This window comes from Ooceraea biroi, chromosome 4 (assembly GCF_003672135.1).
Source record: "Ooceraea biroi isolate clonal line C1 chromosome 4, Obir_v5.4, whole genome shotgun sequence".
Lineage (NCBI taxonomy): Eukaryota > Metazoa > Arthropoda > Insecta > Hymenoptera > Formicidae > Ooceraea > Ooceraea biroi.
Window position 1 is genome coordinate 11,958,971 of NC_039509.1, and position 19,324 is coordinate 11,978,294.

Here is a 19,324-nt window from a genome sequence, read left to right on the forward strand (position 1 = left end):
CGCGTTAAGGGAAACCTTCGTGTCGGCTGCCAAGATTATTACAAACGTGTAATTAAGATGCGATCCCGCGAGTCGGATCCGGTGCACCTGTGCACCGATCCTTCGACCGAGTTCCCAAACATCGCACACGTGGTCACTTTTAGCCATTATCAAACTCCGCACAGATTGCTAATCCCATCTGCGATCTATGTAAACGTCGCAAGTAAACTTTGGAGTGTCAGAAAAATTATGGAAAATATTTATTTTAATTTATCTCGATCTTATCCGCTGGAAGAGATAATTAAATTTTCGAATATTATTACATTAGGTATCGCGTAGAAATTAATTTACATCCTCGAGAGGCAAGAGAGAGATTATTGGAGCACAATGAGAGTATTGTGGCGATCTCAGATATATAGGAGAAATATGGAAATGCGAAGATATAGAATTTATTGTACTGAAGGAGGCGTAATTGCAACAGAGCGTTATGAGCGCTCCTCGGGATATGCATCGCCCTTAGGATATCGGAAGATTCAGGTCTTCGTTGAGAATCTACGTAGCTACGAACCCACCCAAGAGCCAGAGTGGCTGTCGTAACCGAGTCGCGTCGTTAAATACGGTACAACCGGGTCCGAGATTTTCACTGAATAATACATCGTATCGAGGCTTCGTTGGTAGGTAATAATCCCCGTACGGCCTCTTACCTGGCTCCCCATTCGACATTCTGAAATCCACTTTGTGCCCCCAATGAAGTATAAATCGTACCAATCCGCCTCGGGGGTCGCTACTCGGGGAATTTGTCTTCCGGGTCTACGTCAGGGGTGGCGCAGTGCACGCTTACCCGCTTAAACGCGATAAAGTCGGATGCGGATACGAACGACCGCAAGGATCCGAACGGGTGATTTACGAAAGCATGTATGCGTTGGGAACCTCGCCAGTAGAGAACAGAGAGAGAGAAAGAGAGAGAGAGAGGGAGAGAGAGAAAGAGAGAAAGGGTGAGAGAGAAAGGGGGAGACAGAGAAGGGATGGGAAAATGGAAAGAGATTGAGAGGAGGCGAGAAAGGGTGAGATTCTCGTCACAAAGAGACGAATAATTCGATTTTTCTGCTCGCAGGCAAATCGACAGGGTTGGTTACAACCACGAGGGTTACACACGCCACACCAGCAGCTCTTTATGCACATGCAGCCAGCCGTTACTGGGAGGACGACGGCAAGGTGCCACCTGCTGCACGTACCTCTTGCAAAGACATTGCGCGTCAGCTGCTCGAGGACGAGCCCGGCCATAACATTAATGTACGTAATAATATTCCCGCGTTCACGCGCGTGGCAAAAATACATGCGAAAATATGATATTATGCACTTTACGTAGTCTCGCGATGGTTATATCTTCTTTTTCATCTTTTATTTAATATATTCACTTCTTATTTAAGATACTCCGAGAAGGAAGAAAAGTTGATGTATCTCATTTCGACTCGTTATTATACTGCAATATTGTAGGTTTGCGCAAGATTATTTAATGTTGACAACTGTAAATATTTGCGAGTATTTAAAAATTTTGAATAATATTAAAGTCTGGACGGAACTGAAATCCAGAATTTCATTTTTACTCGAAAGCTCGCTGATGCAAGTTACACATGATAAAGCTGCGGTAAATGAAGTTTTCCGGCAACACTGGATGACAGAGCTATTCATTTACAAACGGCCGCGTTTTGCTCGAGGCAGAATACAGAGAGAGAAAGAGAGAGAGAGAAGCACAATTCTCGCAATAAAATTAAAAAAAAGAAAAACGAGGAAGATATTGCATTCGGTTCTTACGGAAAGCTGAGAGGTGCAACGATCGTAGATGTAAAGCCCGTCCGATGCGATTACGCACGTTCGCCAGATGACGTGTAAGGTTTTTATGCTTATGATTCCTCGTATATACGGATAGACATAAAACCAGTATCACAGCCCGTTCGTCTCCTTTATCGCGTTTTATTGCGCCTTCTATCCTACATCGATAGACATAAAACATACACGTTGCAGCGCTTATTCGCGCCTTTTTCACACGACGATTGTTCCACACGTTTTTTCCATCCCGATCGTATCATCAATGCGAAGAGAGAGAGAGAGAGAGAGAGAGAGAGAGAGAAAGTAGCCCGTTACAACTTGGTGCACGTCTTCATTCTTACAAATCCGAGTAAATCGCCAGTATTATAAGAGACGTGAACGAACTTCCGAGGGAATTTATCTGACCGTTTCGAAAATCGAAGTAATCGTTACTTGGTCTTACTGGAAAGATTGAAAAAATACATTGTTCCTAAATTAGAGGTTCTAGGTGATATTTTTTTGTATTATTTAACAATTACGGTTTTTTAAATTATAATAACATGAAGAATTTTAGGAATAATTAATACATAGAAGATCTATTTTACTTTCCTTTTATTCTATATAAAAGGTGTATACGAGTTAAGTGATTTGATGAAATGATCGTAGCATGCTTATGGGTTATTCATGCTTGCGATTAAGCTTGCTGCTGTACTAAAATTATACAAGTTTGTACATTATAAACGAAGATAATGGAGACACTGCAAGCGACAGCGTTAATTAGCGGCCATTACGCCACGGAATGACTCGTGACACTATTTTTCGGAAAAGAGTTCTTGTCTCGAAGTCTAAACGAAGCAGCGAACACCGCGGGCGATTTTATTGGAGCACGGCTACTCGGAGAAAGTTCTGGACAAAACTTTCTTTCTCATTAAAGTCGACTCCGTGTGCTTGGTCAGGACGTCACGGATGAGCGGAATCATGGGTCAATGAGAGCACGGCGTTTCCGGGAAATTTAAATTTTTCGATTTAAAACCTGCACTTTATCCGACAAAACGAACGAGCGCGGAAAATCTATCTGTTGAACGTGTGGAAGTTTAATGCGACGCTTCACCCGAGACAACTTTTCGAACAAGCTTACGTTCCAATCTATCGAAATATTTTCAGATAGAAAATTTTCGATTTTCAGATTAAATCAATGTTTGAAATTAAAAAATTGTGCTCTCTATGTGCAGGTAGTACTTGGTGGCGGTCGACGGCATTTTGTGCCCAAAGTGACTTTAGATCCCGAGGAGCCGGATAAGGAGGGCAGACGGCTAGACGGTCGAAATCTGATCGAAGAATGGTCCAGGAATCATCGTCTGAAAAAGATACCGGCGAGATACGTCGCCAACAAGGAACAATTCGAGAACGTGGACCCGCGAAAAGTCGAGCGATTGTTAGGTGAGTTGAATTGCAAGTTTTAATATTTTTGTCTGTGTCTTTTGCAAAACATAATGATTGAATCATTAACAACATGAGCAATTATTGAGACATATCATCTATGTATTATCAGTTATTTAGATTATGAGATCAAATTGAAAACAATTAAATCCATATAAACAGTATAATTATTTTTCAATGATAGAATTAATTGTTGTATTATTTCAAGTTCGTCAAAACATTCTTGTAATTATTAAACAATTGTTCAATGTACAGGCATCGCGTACACTTTTAATTATTTTGTAATAACCGATAATGCTGTTACTGGAAAATTATGGCTCATTTAGCGGTTTTCCGATTGTTCTATTTTATCTTGCAAATATAATTTCTATTTAGGATATCCTAACAGTATTATACACATGCATGATTAATTAATTACGTTGGAATATGCTACGTTAGTCTATTCTGCATAAACCTCTGTTTTGACGATTAATTATATAATGCTATAATGCATTTTGCTTAATAAATGAATAAACAAGTTAAACATTTTTGTTTTATTGTTTAAATTTAAGAAAGTAAGCAAAAGCAAAAGTTGGTTTAATTTTTATAAAATGTTTTTTGTAAAATCTTTTTGTTTGGTAATCTGAATAAAAAAGTTTATGAATCTGCAACATAATTTTATTCAAAATTTCGGATATATCATTACATTGAAATTGAACAAAAAATAGATTGTTTAGGAAATAATCACTTAATAACCACTTTAACTGTAAATCAGTGAGCGATTCAGTAATGATAAATTCAGTAATATTTGCGTAATATTCAGTATTTTTGTGATTTCTAGTTAATGATTTAATTTGCATAAAACATGCATGAACTATATTATGGACCGTTGAATTCCTTCGCAAGATATATGAGGATACATTACAATAATTTATAAGAATTTAATTTAATAGACCGCTCAACAGTTAGATTTGTGCGTAATGCGATTGATCGCTGTGTCGTATTAATTGCACGCTGTTGTTAGTTCCGTAATCAGTGTATTAATTACTAGATATTCAGCGTTCAGAACATGAAGATTATATTGTGCTTATCGATCGCTACTGATGATTCCTCTATGTACCTAGCTAATAAGATATTAACCGTTGATCAGTGAAATGAAGTTTGAGTCACTGATACGTTGCAGTATATTAATTAACGACCGCGAGCGATAATAATGGCAAACTTGTGAATAAGCGAAGGAAGCATGCATAAAGGAGATATATTTTAATACCAAAGCAAGATGTTCTCTAAAGATAAAATATTATTAACAGACAAGATTATGACAAAATAACAATTGCAAAGAGTAATGGAAAGATACATTTGTATAATATTAAAATAATGTTTTGGTGTGTCCATTTACGATCATTTATTGTTTCTCCCTTTTTGACGAATATAATCGCAGATTTTTACGATTGCTCACGTATTTTCTATTAATTGTTCTGTTTCTTTCATTTTATTTTTACATTTCACGTATTGATTCTTCTATCTGCGCTTGTTTCTTCGTCCATACGGTTCTGGATTTCCTCTCTTGTAACGTGGAAGAATTTCCAATTATCGCGCGGCACTTATTTTCTTTCCGTCGCAGGTCTATTCGCCTATTCTCACATGGACTTCGACGTTGACCGGAACATGAACGATACTGGCGATCCCTCTCTGGCCGAGATGACGATTAAAGCGCTTCGGATACTGGCGAAGAATCCCAAGGGATACTTCCTCTTCGTGGAAGGTAAGGCTGAAGTTACGACATCCGGGGAGAAGGCCACTTACAACTTTGTGGCGGCGAAAGGAGTATAATACGCGAGACGCATTTCCTGCGAGGATTTCACGTCCGAGGGCAGCATCTAAGCCGTCTACTTTGAGTAGTTTTCGGGATTTGAGAGCCCTATATATACGATGACATGTCAAATAATTTGAAGCACCAAAAATTTATAACTTTTGAGAGAAACTGTGGGTTTCTTATATTTCATTCCGCGCTAAAATTTAAACAAAAAAGAATTCCTTTAATTAATTTTTTGAATAGCCATATTGTTACTCGCCATAGTTGAGATGATTCGCTCTCATCAATCTTATGACCGTAAATATTGCACTATGTATGTTATTTTGCGTCATTTTTGTTAGTTATATGATAAAACAAAGAAAATATCATCCTTTTATCACAGGTTGTTAAGAAATGTTTGAGGAGTTCGAGTTAGGCACTTTAAAAAACTGTACTGGAAGCGACTGAACTTAACTCAATGTTTATTTCTTAATATGTGCTCGCTATTATTGCTGTTCTCGAAATTCGGTAAAGATCGACCCGGTTAGTCGAAAAGTCGACGCGATTCTGGCGCTCAGGCGCGCAGCCGCTCCGAGATGGTATCGAAACCGATTTAAGGCACGTTGTCAACATGAGCGAGATGTTTGTAATTTGGAGGCTTACAATTTAAAGAGCGATGTACTAGACTGAATTGGCTGAACATTCTGCCCGTTTCGACATTACTTAATTAATGCCGATGTATGTGAGAACGCAGACCGAAACAAAGAACAGAAAAAAATTTTTTACTTAAGTTAATGACATGGCAAGATTAGACAGTACATCGACGCTTAACGATACATTGAATAAAGCCAAAACACAATAATTGATGGACATATTAAAACAAGTTATTATAAAGTAACGTGAAGGGTCTCAATACGGTACAATAGATAGATACAATTGAGAAGTTGAAATAAACATTATTGAACAGAATTAGTCCGATATCGGCAGCGGGCATAACTTTACAATTGGTCGCTTGAATGCAGAAATCGCAATACGGACACACGGATAAGTCCGTCGGCCCGAAATGAGTTTCATTGACACGTCCATTTGGCAAGTGGATATCGCTCGTCCATGAGCGAGATAATACTAGAGATCCGGTTATTGTTTGGCAGGATGGATGCCGCCATTTGTTGATATCTTACAATCGTTGTAAGTATTCCTGAGTCTATCTGCGCCAAAATCGCTGTGTGATCTGTTGGAGAAATTGCCAACGGGATAGTCGAGTTAAAGGTTCAGTTTCTAAGGAAGATTCCGGGATCATGGAAAGTGTACCACCTATTAAGAAATGAGCAGGAGTTAGGGCTTCGAGGTCGGAAGGATCGTCTGATTGAGGATAGACAGGTCGAGAATTGAAGATGGTTTCGATTTGCCGTTTTACGCTCGCTCGCTACACCGTTTATCGCCTATTGATTTTTGACTCATTTTGCCGCCCCTCAAAGTTTGCTGTGGGCCCGGGCCCCTTATATTAATCCTACACTTTGGATATAACAGTAGTTGTTCCGCACGACCCATTGAAAACTACTCTCAGTTTGGTAGTAGAACTACTCTCACAAAGTATGCCGTGATGCGGAAGTAGATACGCGGTATCTGAACAAGAATGCGCTGACGAAAACAAGACATATGCTTAAGCTCCTCGTATTCAGTCATGAACTCTGCATACAGTCGCGAGAAGGCGCAATCAGATGTCGTTACAATTTAAGCAGCATTCGCAAGGCTGCATCATAGGATGACTCGAGCGATAGCATTGCCTTGCGAAATGGTAGTCGGTAGCGTTCAAAAGAGTTCCGAGTGTGCGTTTCAAGAAAATGCTGCTCGCATTGCTCTTCGTCGGCAGTTAAGCGAACGGTCTTCATTGAAGGAACTTCCTCTTGCGCCCAGAACCGGCTCAAGATATCGGCGAGATCGTGATCGGCCCCTTCGATTCCAGCATGCGTTGATGACGTCGAAGCAAGCTCATGGTTAGGCGATATGTTCGCGGGTCCACAAACAGGATCCACCCGAGCACCGTGTTCTGAGCGACAGGTTGGTCCACAGAACCTTGACGGACGCAAGAGGTGGTCGTAGATATCAGCGCCGGGGATGAGGTCAATTTTACCTGGCGAAAGTCGGGCCGGATGACTCCGTTGAGATGACTCGACGAGTCCTTAGCAAGAGATGCCGAGGATAGGAATGTTTGTGAGACAATTAACATAGGCGTTTTGTATTTACGACCTCGCAGCGCTTGAGGTTTGATTTAGCACTGAATACGGGGCACCGTGAGATATAATGATCCTCAGCGCACACCGAACACTTTGACTTGGAGGTTGTAGCGCAGTGGATGCGAACGGAAGATTTTGGTTTAGCTTCAGCTTTGTTTGCTTTTGAGGTTTGGTCGCAGATGACAGGCGAGATCATTTCGAGCGTTCGCGTACGAGCCTCTAGGAACTCTTCCATTTCGCTAAAGGCAGATGGTTCGTTCGTATATCCTTGCGTGGTTCGGTGGGTCTCCCATGCCTCGCGAGAATCTGGATCCAAGCGTTTTTCAACGAAGTACCCGACGAAGTAATCCCATGAGTCGTACCCGAGAGTTTCCAGACTGCCAAGGACCTCCTTTACTGTAGCGACTAGGTCTTTGAACTCATCAGCGCATTTCCTTGTTAGCGGTTGTACTTTAATCAATTTCTCTAAATAACAGTTCACGAGGATGCGGTTATTTTCGTACCGCTCCTCGAGCATGTCCCAAGCATGCTGGAAGTCATCGCCAGTAATGGCCAAGTTCGAGATACGGCGTGCGGCTTCTCCGGTCACATGGTTTCGCAAATAGTGTAGTTTTTCGGCTGGTGAAATATCTACGTTTGAGACAACCAGTGATGTAAATAAATCACGGAACGAAGGCCATGCGTGATAGTCGCCTGAGAATTTCGGGAGAGAAATTTTAGGCAATGCACAAGTGATGGAATTATGCGAAGCGGACGACGAAGATAAATTGGGCGAGCCATGAGCGCCGGATTGGGTTGACTTCAACAGTTCTTGGCGACGAGCTAGGAGATCATTCTTCGTCTTGAAATACACCGTCTCGCAAGTTTGGAAAAAATCGTTAACGAAATAGTCATGACTTTTCTGCTCAGTAGTTTGCATGGCAATTAAGGAGGTATGCGCTGTCTGGAATGATTTCCAGTATGTGTCGATCGCTTCGAGGCGCGTGTCAAATGTATGGATCGTAATTTCATCTTTACTTAACTTCTTCAGATTATCGATAATTTGGCTGATGCGATGGTGGAGTTCGTGCTGGGTCTGTACTGTAGCTTCGAAATTTGCGGTCTCCTTTGACATGATGTTCTTATCGTAGTGGTCTATCGTGGAGGCGATGCAGGAACGAAGAAAGGTTTGGAATTTACTTTCCGCGCACTACGCGATTGAGGATAACACCCGTTAACCTAGAGACCCTATAATCAGAGTCTGGACATATCAAGCACCCGACAATTTTTCCTCAAAATCCTGAGAGAGAGAGAGAGAGAAATAGTCCTGTAACAGGAGAATAACAAAACTGTTGTTTATGTTAATTTTAAGATAATTGAATTAAAAGTAACTTACATAGCTTAATTGTATGCTTTTTTCGATGTTATGGCGCTACTGCAGATTGAGAAAGAGATAGCACATATTTCTCTCTCTCTCACAGGATTTTGACGAAAAACTGTCGGGTCCTTATTATGTCCAGATTCTGATTATAGAGTCTCTACGTTAACCGATAACTGTCAATTCCACTACGAAAGAGTCACAGAAAAATAATACGCGATCAAGAAATTTGAGTTCGATCCGACTCGAAGGACCATAAATGTTAAGAAATGTTCGAACAAGGAGTTCGAGTTAGGCACTTTAAAAAACTGTACTGGAAGCGATTGAACTTAACTCAATGTTTATTTCTTAATATGTGCTCGCTACCGCTGCTGTTCTCGAAATTCGTAAAGATCGATCTAGTTAATCGAAAAGTCAACGCGATTCTGAGAAAGCGCGCAGTCTCTCCGAGATCGCTGCACTGTCGAAACCGATAAGGCATGTTGTCAACACGAACGAGGTGTTTGTAATTTGGAAACTTACAGTTTAAAGAGCGATGTACTAGACTGAATTGGCTGAACACAGGTACAAATGTATAAATTCACAAATTTGGAACAGTCTTAAACAATTGTCAGAAATCGCTTTAAACTTTTAGTTCAAAACGGGTCACTTCGACGAGAGATTGCCGTCGTCTTTACAAACTGGTAAAGACTGAGGTCTTCCGAGTCTTTTATAGGAGTTGACAATTCACTTCCTCAATGCGGTTACGGTTTCCGGTGCGCATGTTTCAGACCGTTGGTTTCCGGATCTAAATTTAATACACAGTTACACAATGTCTCCGATGAACTGTACTTCCTGTAGATTACTGATCCACGAAAAATACGTCGCGCGTTAAAATGCCAGACGTTTTGTTACATGCACCGATAAATTTCTTCAAACTTTTCATAATTTCATAAATCAGACTTGGCTACGAAAATAATGTAATATTTTGCTATTATGAAATAATAAGTCATTAATTATCTGAATAAAATAGAAAATTGAATGAGAGTATAGAATATTAATTATTCCTCACTTTACGCGGAGAAAATGAATAATTTAATTAAACACATGCACACGCACATACGCATACATACATGCATGCGGCAAATAACGACGAGCGTGCGTGATAGGACGCGCAGCAACGTCAAAATTCATAATGACATTACTCGCGGATTGTTCCATCGATCTATCGTCGCGGGGAAACGCGAGCATCGCTCGTACATGTAGGTGCCTCGAAATGACGGCGAGATAAAAAAAAGGAGAACAAATGAATGACGTGCGGGAGAAAAAAGCATTTGCAATTCAATGGGGCTGTCCGAGGTGTAAAAGCGACGCGCTTTTATGCACGTTCGCGTACCCAAATTTCGATTTAGTCAGCAACACGATAAAGCGCGATTATGAATTGCGAGAGCGCGCATTATGATTAATCATTCGTTATTCGGGTTATTCAATTTCATAAATGGAGGATTCGCGTGCGCAATCGGTGGGAATGAGAGAATTCGTGCGATTTTAAAAAACCGTCTGCGTCAAAGATGACAAATACTGGATGATTTATAACAGAAGTAAATCATTAACAAATGCGCGGCGAGTATCGTGTAACCGTGTGATGTAAACGCGAAAAATTCTTGCACTGAGATTGCTCCAGATTTTTTATTATCTCCGAATGTTTTGTAGAAGTTGAGTGGGATATTCAACGAAAATTAAAGCAAACGTTACCTCGTTTTTCAGGATTAAATTTCCAATGTCGAATATTCTTTTAATTGAATTGTAAATTACCTATCTGTCATGTTTGTTTTTATATATGGATTTTAAAACCACAAAATCGAACAGAGCAGAATTCACGAGAATAATAGGATGTTGGATTTTAATAAAATACTGCTGAAATCAAAGTGTTTTCGAAATATTTAATAATTAATGTTCCTCATAACAGCTTGAAAATTTTACATTTTCATTTTATTGTACATTTTATCCAACAATAATAATTCCCTTGTATTTGAATCAATAATAATTCTTGCAAAAGCTTTTGGAATTCATACGAATATCGCACAATAAGTGAGTCAAATTTCAACAGAAAAAGATTATAAGTATAATGTGCTTCGATAAAGTTTTCTTTTCGCGGACGGGAAAAAGCATCTCTCTCTCGCACGAAAATTGAATCAGTTTTATCGAGTTTTTCCGCTTTTCACTTATTTTTGGCGTGCGTCACACGCGGAAATTACCAAAACCGGCGCATAGTTCGGTGACTTCGTAAATGTTTCCGTGAGACATTGGGTCATATGCATAAAAATAAGTAAATGCTTATAAGTAATAAGTATAAGTAAAAGCAAATACTAGATGTCATATGCATAATCTTTTACTAGTACTTGAAATGTTGCTAGCATTTACTTCAAATTTTAAGTATAAATATTCCGTGTTATGCATATGTATTTTTAAATATTTACTAGAAAATTAAGTAAATACTATTTGTAGCAAATACTTAATCTTTTGTGCGTACGGAACCAAGTATTTACTTGAAAAATCACTAGTAAAAGCTTTTACTTGTCTTTATGCATACGGCCCAATATTCTTCTCTGTAAATCTTATTTGAAAACGGTGATTCCTCCAGATTCATTTTTTGTTGGGGAAGAACTTGCCTCCACGCTCGCTTTCTCGCATGCATATACATATAAACGAGTTTGGAAACTTCCTAGTTGAAGCTGCTTACGCGCGAAGTAGCACACCTGCTTGCAGTCGAAGCGATGCACTTGCAGATTGCAACAATTTGATTAACACTTTCTGGTTTTCAACGGTGCGCGATAGAGTGTCTTCAAGAAGCGTTGACGTATGCAAGAAACGTATTATATTTGTAAAATGCTGAGATTGCAGAAAATATATTCTCCGCTACTGAAAAAAGTGCACGAGAGGAAAGAATAATTCAAATAAATTAGAATCTGCATATATCAGTTCCATATATCGTCAGAGACCGAAAAGAATTCATATGAAAAAAGTAATCATTAAAATTAAGCAACTAAAGGATCATTTTTATTAATAAATTGATTTATTTCATCTTTGTCATTATTTTATTATTAAAAAAACTTATTACATAGGTATACATGCAATAAAGAAACAATAATATATTTCATTATTATACCGCACTTTGAATGTAATTATATTAACTCGATAAATTTAGTAAATATTTGTTAGCAGATTTCAGTGATTTCATATAAATTCACAAAATTATCGCGTTTGCGCATGTGAATTTAAATAATATCACTGTTATTATTAGTGTATCGTGCAATTAATATTGATTTAACGAATCTTGATAGAGCCGCACGCGAAAGAGTTAATATACGAGAGCGACATAAAGTAAATTTACATAATTGGCTTTTTATCAAAAACAATTTTCTTTAATAGACTTGAAAAGCTGCTCCGGCTGCATTAAATTGTGTTCAGGGAGGAAATTACTATGTTAAAAGTATGTGTTTTTTTCCAAGAAGATAAATTCCGTTGATGTATTTATACGTTATAAAAATTCATTCCGCTTATCCATTTCACGTTGCGCTTGCCTATACAACCGATCCGATTCTTTCAAGAAGTTAGTTTTCTTATTCCTGCTCAATTTATTCGGAAACTTTATAATTTGCCATTTATTGCTACCTTTCTCTCTTCTTCGTAAAAAAACAAAAACGAAACTGCTTATTACGGAAACTAACGGAAACAAATAACGAAGTTAAATTTATTGTGACATGTTGTTCCTGTTGTTGTTTTGTCTCGTTCTTTCGATATGTGAAGTGTTATGCATGATAACACATAACCACGGATCAATCACACAATTGTACGAAAAAATAACACGTTTGTCTCTCTACATGAAACGTAGTGTACGTTTTTAAATATTTTTGCTCTTTTTGTGATGCATTTGCTAGCAAGAAAAAGCAAGTTAATTAGCTGATTAATCAGTGGATAAATATGTGCGTGATATAAGTATTTTATTTATTTGATGGACTCTATAATTAATAATATTAATTATAGAGTCCATCAAATAATATATATAATTTAATATAGAATTAAAATTGAAGAAACATGTGACTGCGCATTTGTTTAATAAAAATTATTTGCTAAATATAACCGTACATTTCATCCTCATGTGCAAACACACATACGCGGACGTTTGATTCATTTTGAAGATGAAAGAATGCGATCGACGGAGATGCGAGTTGGAAAATTCTCCTCATGATAAATAAATGGTGCTTGTTTGCGGCGCATAGAGTTCTACGCTTGAACCAATAGCAGGATATGTAATAAGAATGCCAAAAGTATGCAATCCGGTAATCACAAACAGAGAGGAAGTGTTTCATTGGTACCATAAATTGTTATTTATTTTAACATGGACGCGTTGAATATCCGTATACAATTATTAATACAGTTTGAGAGGATCGATTATCCTGAAACGAGTGTTTTTAACGCGCTTACACGAATTGCGTGTACGCGTTGTGTTTGATACCGCTGGGAAATGTGTATACACGAAGCTTTTAACGTTTTTACCCATTTCGAAAATTGGGACGCGTCTCTAAAATATTGGCATGTGTCAGATGCACCTTATATCGACGTTTTCGCGGATATATTCAACGTGGAGTTAACGCAAACGGCGTAATAGCGTGCCCGGTTTGCGTTAAAACTTCGCGAACGGATAGCCGTTAGTTGAAGATCACCGCGCTTCTGGAGAAACTGAATTGAGGCATTTTCCTCGTTCTACAGTCGTGTTTCCTCGCGTTGCTCGCCATCGAGATCTCTATGTCGTAGGCAGGCAGAGTTCCGCGGCGACCGGCAACTGTTGCTGCTGGGCAGAAAAGTTCGTCCCACGCTAACGCATCTCGAATGCGATTTATCGCATTTACTACGCGAACGACTAGAGGCACCGAGGCAGGCAGTTTTTAATTGGACGCATTACAAAAGTTCTTATCTCATCGATGCGATTCAATGCCCAGGGCTCTTCCCAATCTGCCCGAGGAAATCTACGAATCTACATACATGATCGCTCGTCGCAACTGTTTTATTATCTCTTTTCGATGCATCATTATGGAACATAAATTAAAAAGAGAGATAAGGATGTACATGATGGTCTTCGGAAAGGGAATACCTTCCCTTGAAATAAAGAAAACTTTAAATAGGCTTTTTAGAGGGATCGTGTTTCAGAAAGATTGCATCACCGTTCCTTGCGTTAAGTCGCCTACCGGATGCAGATCCTCGGCCGGCGATTTCCCGAGGAGGCACAGAGGACGACTTCCAGGTCGGAAGTCATATTTTCTCGTCAGTTGTCCGCAAAGATAAATGCATAACGTCCGAACTTCCCGTTAAGCTCTTATGCGAGATAAACCCCAAGTCGACCCGAGGCTCGTTTGCACGCCGGGCCGCACGTCAGCTGAATTTCAGTAGCCGATGGATGTGTTTACACGTCACGTTCTCTGATGCATAGTCACGCGGTCAGGTTTTGGATAGCGCGGGGTTATGTCAAGCCCGGGAGCTAAATAGGTCATCTGAATATTAATCCTGGATGTTGTGCAGCAGAGGACGTGCGTGAATGCCGGCAGTGATATGTCTTAACTGCACCAATTATTTTAAATCCAGTCTATGTCGAAAAATTCTGACGAAACGATAACTTTTTTTGCCGAAAACACTGGTAATTCAACTATCGACTATATGATATTAGATTGTAGAACACATAGTCTATAACGTAAGTTCTTTTTTAGCAATTCTCTTCTTTATTTAATTTATTAAATCAAATGAATAATACAACATATCTTAATCGAGAAAAACGAATTGTTGAAAGACCAGGATATTTATGTTACTATCTAATTGTTTAATCAACTATTTAAAGTTTCCGAAAATATTTAATTTGATATTTAATATTTAATTTAATAGTTAATTAGCATCCCTTTTTAGTTAGTGCTTGATATTTTGATCGTAAATTCTTTTTCGAATGATTTTAGAACTGATAATGAAACGATCTGTTAATCCTTCCACCGCAAAAAAATATCGCTTTATATTCGGATAAGCCGTTATTTCGCGGCGCATACAATGTACGGTATATCGCTTAAGACGCAGAGTATCGTTCTCGTTGCTACGCCGCATGATATATATCACATCCCTGCATAGAATTTATCGCAGAAAAACGAAACCCGCTTACGATGCTTAGTCCACGCGTTGTTCTACCACATAATCCTCCTCATCTCCGAGGCACCGCGTCATTGAACGAACAAGAATATGTATTATTACCGGACGATAAAATATCTTTATTGCCTCTTGAAACCATATTTTCACCGTCCAAACGGTCCCGTACGTCGTTCGTAAATTTTTCATGGGACGAATAGCAAGGTTAGCACTTGCTACACAGGAACTATGTAAGTGTCAGTTCTGTATGTTAGCTTCGTATGAAAGTGATGGCCTATCGATGATTGTTATATCTGACACTGCCTGCTCGCTCTGCAATCTCGACATAACGTTTGCGCTATCCTTTCTTCTAACAAGAGCTGATTTATTACATTGAAGCGATTTGTTTAAATTTTGAACAAACTTTGATCTACAAAACGTGATTTGTATGTATATTTATTGTTTTCTAGAATTATATACAATAGTTTCTATCATTCATATTTGCATTCATATCCTAGCTTAATATCTAACTTAATATCTAGCTTAATATCTAGCCAAGTAATTGTCGTTTTCATATTAGTCTTATATGCACACGTCGCAATATATAATAAAACGACAACAAAATTTATTTATTACATAATTATTACATAAGACTAAACTCGACGGGAAAATTATTTTTGATTAATATTACAATTGTTCTTGGTGATAGAAATAATTTCATGATCTTTGCACGTTCGATAGATATGTATAAAATAGTCGACGAATTAATATTTGGTCCGTGTCGCTCATAAAACGTGCGATACTGCTGGTAAGGTCTTATCATCGTCCCTCTTCCAACGAGAACCCACTTCCGGCGGTACATCCAGCAGTGATAATGTGACACTAACATTAAAAACAGGAAGGGCCGGCTAGCAATAAATATAGATAAAGAGTACCTTCGTGTAACATGAATACCTTTTACAACTACACAACCGCATCATCGTGATTGTATATTATCGAAGGGATTACCACGTGCAAATTATTATGTCGGAACGAAATTAAATTTATTACAGTGATAATTATTACAAGTGCGGATAATCAGGGTACCCTGATAAAGTTGCCAAGTATAGTGTTAATCGCTAAAAAGCGTACGGCATGCATTGTTGCTGTAATTTAGCAGATTCATTATTCTCTATTAACAGAACATACGGATAAAATTTCAACTAACATGACACCCGCTGATATTAATTATTAACGATTACGCGATACAGATGCCGGAAGCCCGAATCAAACATGCACCGAATATGTTATTTAATCTTCTTACATATTTATTTCGCGCAAAATAATAAAACCGATTTTACGATGAGCGCCGTTGCAGTATCACGGTGTTTACTTTGGATTTTACTTTGTAAACCGGCCACGGTGTAGACAGGACAGATACGAGCCACTAAACCGGCTGGGAACTAGATTGTCCCTATAAAACGGCTTCCTAAAATTAACGGCAGGAATGCAATTTATCGAATGACTCGTCGCTGTTCGGATTAAAATCTAAAGTTTGCGAGGAAGGAACAGACGCGAACGAAGATGTTTCTGGCCTGGATATACCCCCATGGGATTTTTCACGAACGATAATTTCGATATCCCTGCAGCTATCCTCTAAACGACAATCGCAAATCAAAATTCGGATAACGTTAACGCTGTAGACCCTGCAGCCGTTGTAGGAGTATAATGAACCGACAGTTAAAATTAAAGGGGAGTTGAATTCCAGAGCTCAAGCGCTAACATTCTCCGTTGGAATGTAAACTAATTAAGAGAATATTTTATCACTCACGCTTTTAAGAGAGAATCACCTCGCGCATTTTTCTGAAAAAACATTCGCGTTAAGTTTTACTCATGCGCCTCGTTGAAATTTTTATAACTTTGGATATTTGATGCTCTTTTTAATGCTAATATATGGGTAGATGTAATAAATATTTGTATATTAAAAAGTGCGAAAAATGCGTAGATAAAAAAGTCGGTGCATTAAAAATTAATTTCAAGGAACTGAAATTTTTTAATATTTTATTATTACCTCTTAAATAGTAAATACACGATAATATTTATATTAGGAGTGTGATTTAGTTTTGAGGGTTTTGCAACAGATGGCTGTAGTGTCAGTTTGTTCCAATAGCTGTTTCCGATAACTGTTGTTTCTTACAGTGTTGACATTATCCATGACATTTAGTAGCATTATAGCAATAGATGCAATAACAGTCGTGTTTATATCATCGTAAAAATGCAACTTCCGAAAGCTCTTTAGCATTTTCGACATGCGTTGCTTTTGTTTTTTAATCAAAAGAAAACTGCGGCTGACGGTTATAGAATTCTTGTGGAAACTTATGGTGATTCTGCCCCATCAATTAAGACGTGTGAAGGACAAAGAACGCTCGGGACAACCAAGAAAGCTTGAAAATGCAAATTTGCAAGCATTATTGGACGAAAATCCAACAGAATCCACTTCAGAACTTGCCAGAGCATTAAATGTTGATCGTACAACAGTTACCAAACATTTACATGAAATGGGAAAACTTCAGAAAGAAGAGAAATGGGTTCCACATCAATTATCGGAAAGTGCCATTGCGAACCGGTTGAACATTTGCATTTCGTTGATCGCCAGGCAAAAAAAGAAGAGTCTTTTGTCTCGGATTGTTACTGGGGATGAAAAGTGGATCTATTTTGATAATCCGAAACGCAGAAAATCATGGGTGGATTCAGGCGAACCATCAACATCCACTCCGAGACGCAATATTCACGGTTGAAAAGTAATGCTCTGTATTTGGTGGGATAGTGTACTATGAGCTGTTAAATCCGCATGAGACTGTCACGGCTGATCGTTATCGACACCAATTGTACAAGTTGAAGCAAGCATTGGACCAAAAACGACCACCAATTGCGAGTAAACGACGGAAAGTGATTCTTCTTCATGACAACGCTCGACCTCACGTTGCGTTATCAGTGAAACAAACACTATTAGAGCTCGAATGGGAAGTCTTACCGCACCCCGCGTATTCTCCGGACATTGCTCCATGCGATTATTATTTGTTCCGGTGGATGCAACACGCTTTAGAGGATACACACTTTGATAATTTGGAAGAAGTGCGAAAATTCGTCGACGAATGGATCAACTGAAAAGAAGAGTGATTTTATCGTGGTGGAATCCATCTCTTGCCAGAAAGATGGGAAAAAGTTATAGAAAACGAAGGGAAATATTTTGATTAAGGTATTCATTCATTATCATATTTAAATACATGCGTTTTTGAGCAAAAAAAACCCTCAAAACTAAATCACACCTCTAATATATCGCGCAAATATTTGTTATTTAAAGAAAAATAAAATAATATTTAGAATATAAAAATTGCTCTTTAATTCATACGAATGCAAATCTTTTTGTCTCAGTGATTCCGATTGTTCTTGGTGTATCACGAGCAGGTTTTATCTTCAGTCTCTCAACTAACTAGCCTTTACCAGAAACTGGGACAATCAGAGATAGAGGGAAGTTCAGTTGTAATAATCGAAGTGCTGTGTGTGACCGTTCGCCAACTGTCATCACTAAGATAACGTTGCATTGTATCGAATTGTAGCAAGGGAAATTCACACACACATTCTTGAGATAATCATGATCTTCTAATATAAACGCGAGGAAACAGCAGAATCATTACGATGTAATCACAATAAAAATAAGTAATAATAAGTTTTATTAGTGATTAATGTGAGAAAATCTCCATTAATAGAAATTCACTTTCGTGAAATCTGTCACTTTGAAGCAAATAATTTCTTCATCTCTTGTTACACGTTAAGCAAACTTTATTCACACTTTTATCAGAAAACAAATAAAAACGTCCTTACGAATATAGTTGACATTTTTGGAATATCATGTCTAAACTATGTCTAGCTGCATATGCGTTATTCTATTAATAGAATTTGAAATATTCTAATATCCCATATTCTGGACATTTCTATCGGTCGTGCCTCTCCTGCATTAATAACGATTGTTTCGAGCGGACGGCATAAAAATTAAGATTAAAATTAAGACCCGCTTCTTCGGATAATATTGGAGTACGTTATTGATTGTTTGCGCTTTAATCGCGCTTCGGCGAAAACTAACAGAGAAAAAGAAAAAGAAAGAGTTTTATCAAAGAGCATATTCTGTGCTTCTCTTGCAGGTCTTGCAGTCCAAGACGTAGCGCGTGCCCTCTTTCTTTCCGGCCATGTTTGCCGTTTTATTTCCCCGGCGACGTCCTGATATTTTTCATTTTACGGCGTCTTGGTTGTTTGCCGCGAGCGATCCTTGCGAGGGTAACGATTTGCCGGGCGTCGCGCGAACTCTTGATGGCTGTTTTCGATTCCTCCGGACTCACCGAAGCTACTTTGTTATTTATGACGCGCGATATAAGAGGTACCACGTGCACTCGGAGCGCACCCCATAAAATACAATTTGGCAGGATTTGACGCGAGTAATAAATAAGAGACAGATCGGCGTCGGGGCTAGGTGCCCCGTTCGCGATTCTCACTTGTCGTAACGAGATCGACGCTGTGCTTTTTACGATCAAAATCTGAAAAAATAAA

At 38.6% G+C, this 19,324-nt stretch overlaps 1 protein-coding gene across 4 annotated transcripts in view; it reads left to right on the forward strand.

The window, feature by feature from the left end:
- LOC105278832 (alkaline phosphatase) overlaps positions 1–19,324 on the forward strand; it is a 181,486-nt gene that overhangs the window by 117,739 nt on the left and 44,423 nt on the right. For all 4 annotated transcript variants that reach the window (XM_011338232.3, XM_026968813.1, XM_011338223.3 and 1 more), the window contains exons 4-6: positions 1,094–1,272; positions 3,021–3,228; positions 4,832–4,972. In XM_011338232.3, coding sequence (XP_011336534.1) covers positions 1,094–1,272; positions 3,021–3,228; positions 4,832–4,972 — 528 coding nt within the window. The remainder of the gene's footprint in view (positions 1–1,093; positions 1,273–3,020; positions 3,229–4,831; positions 4,973–19,324) is intronic.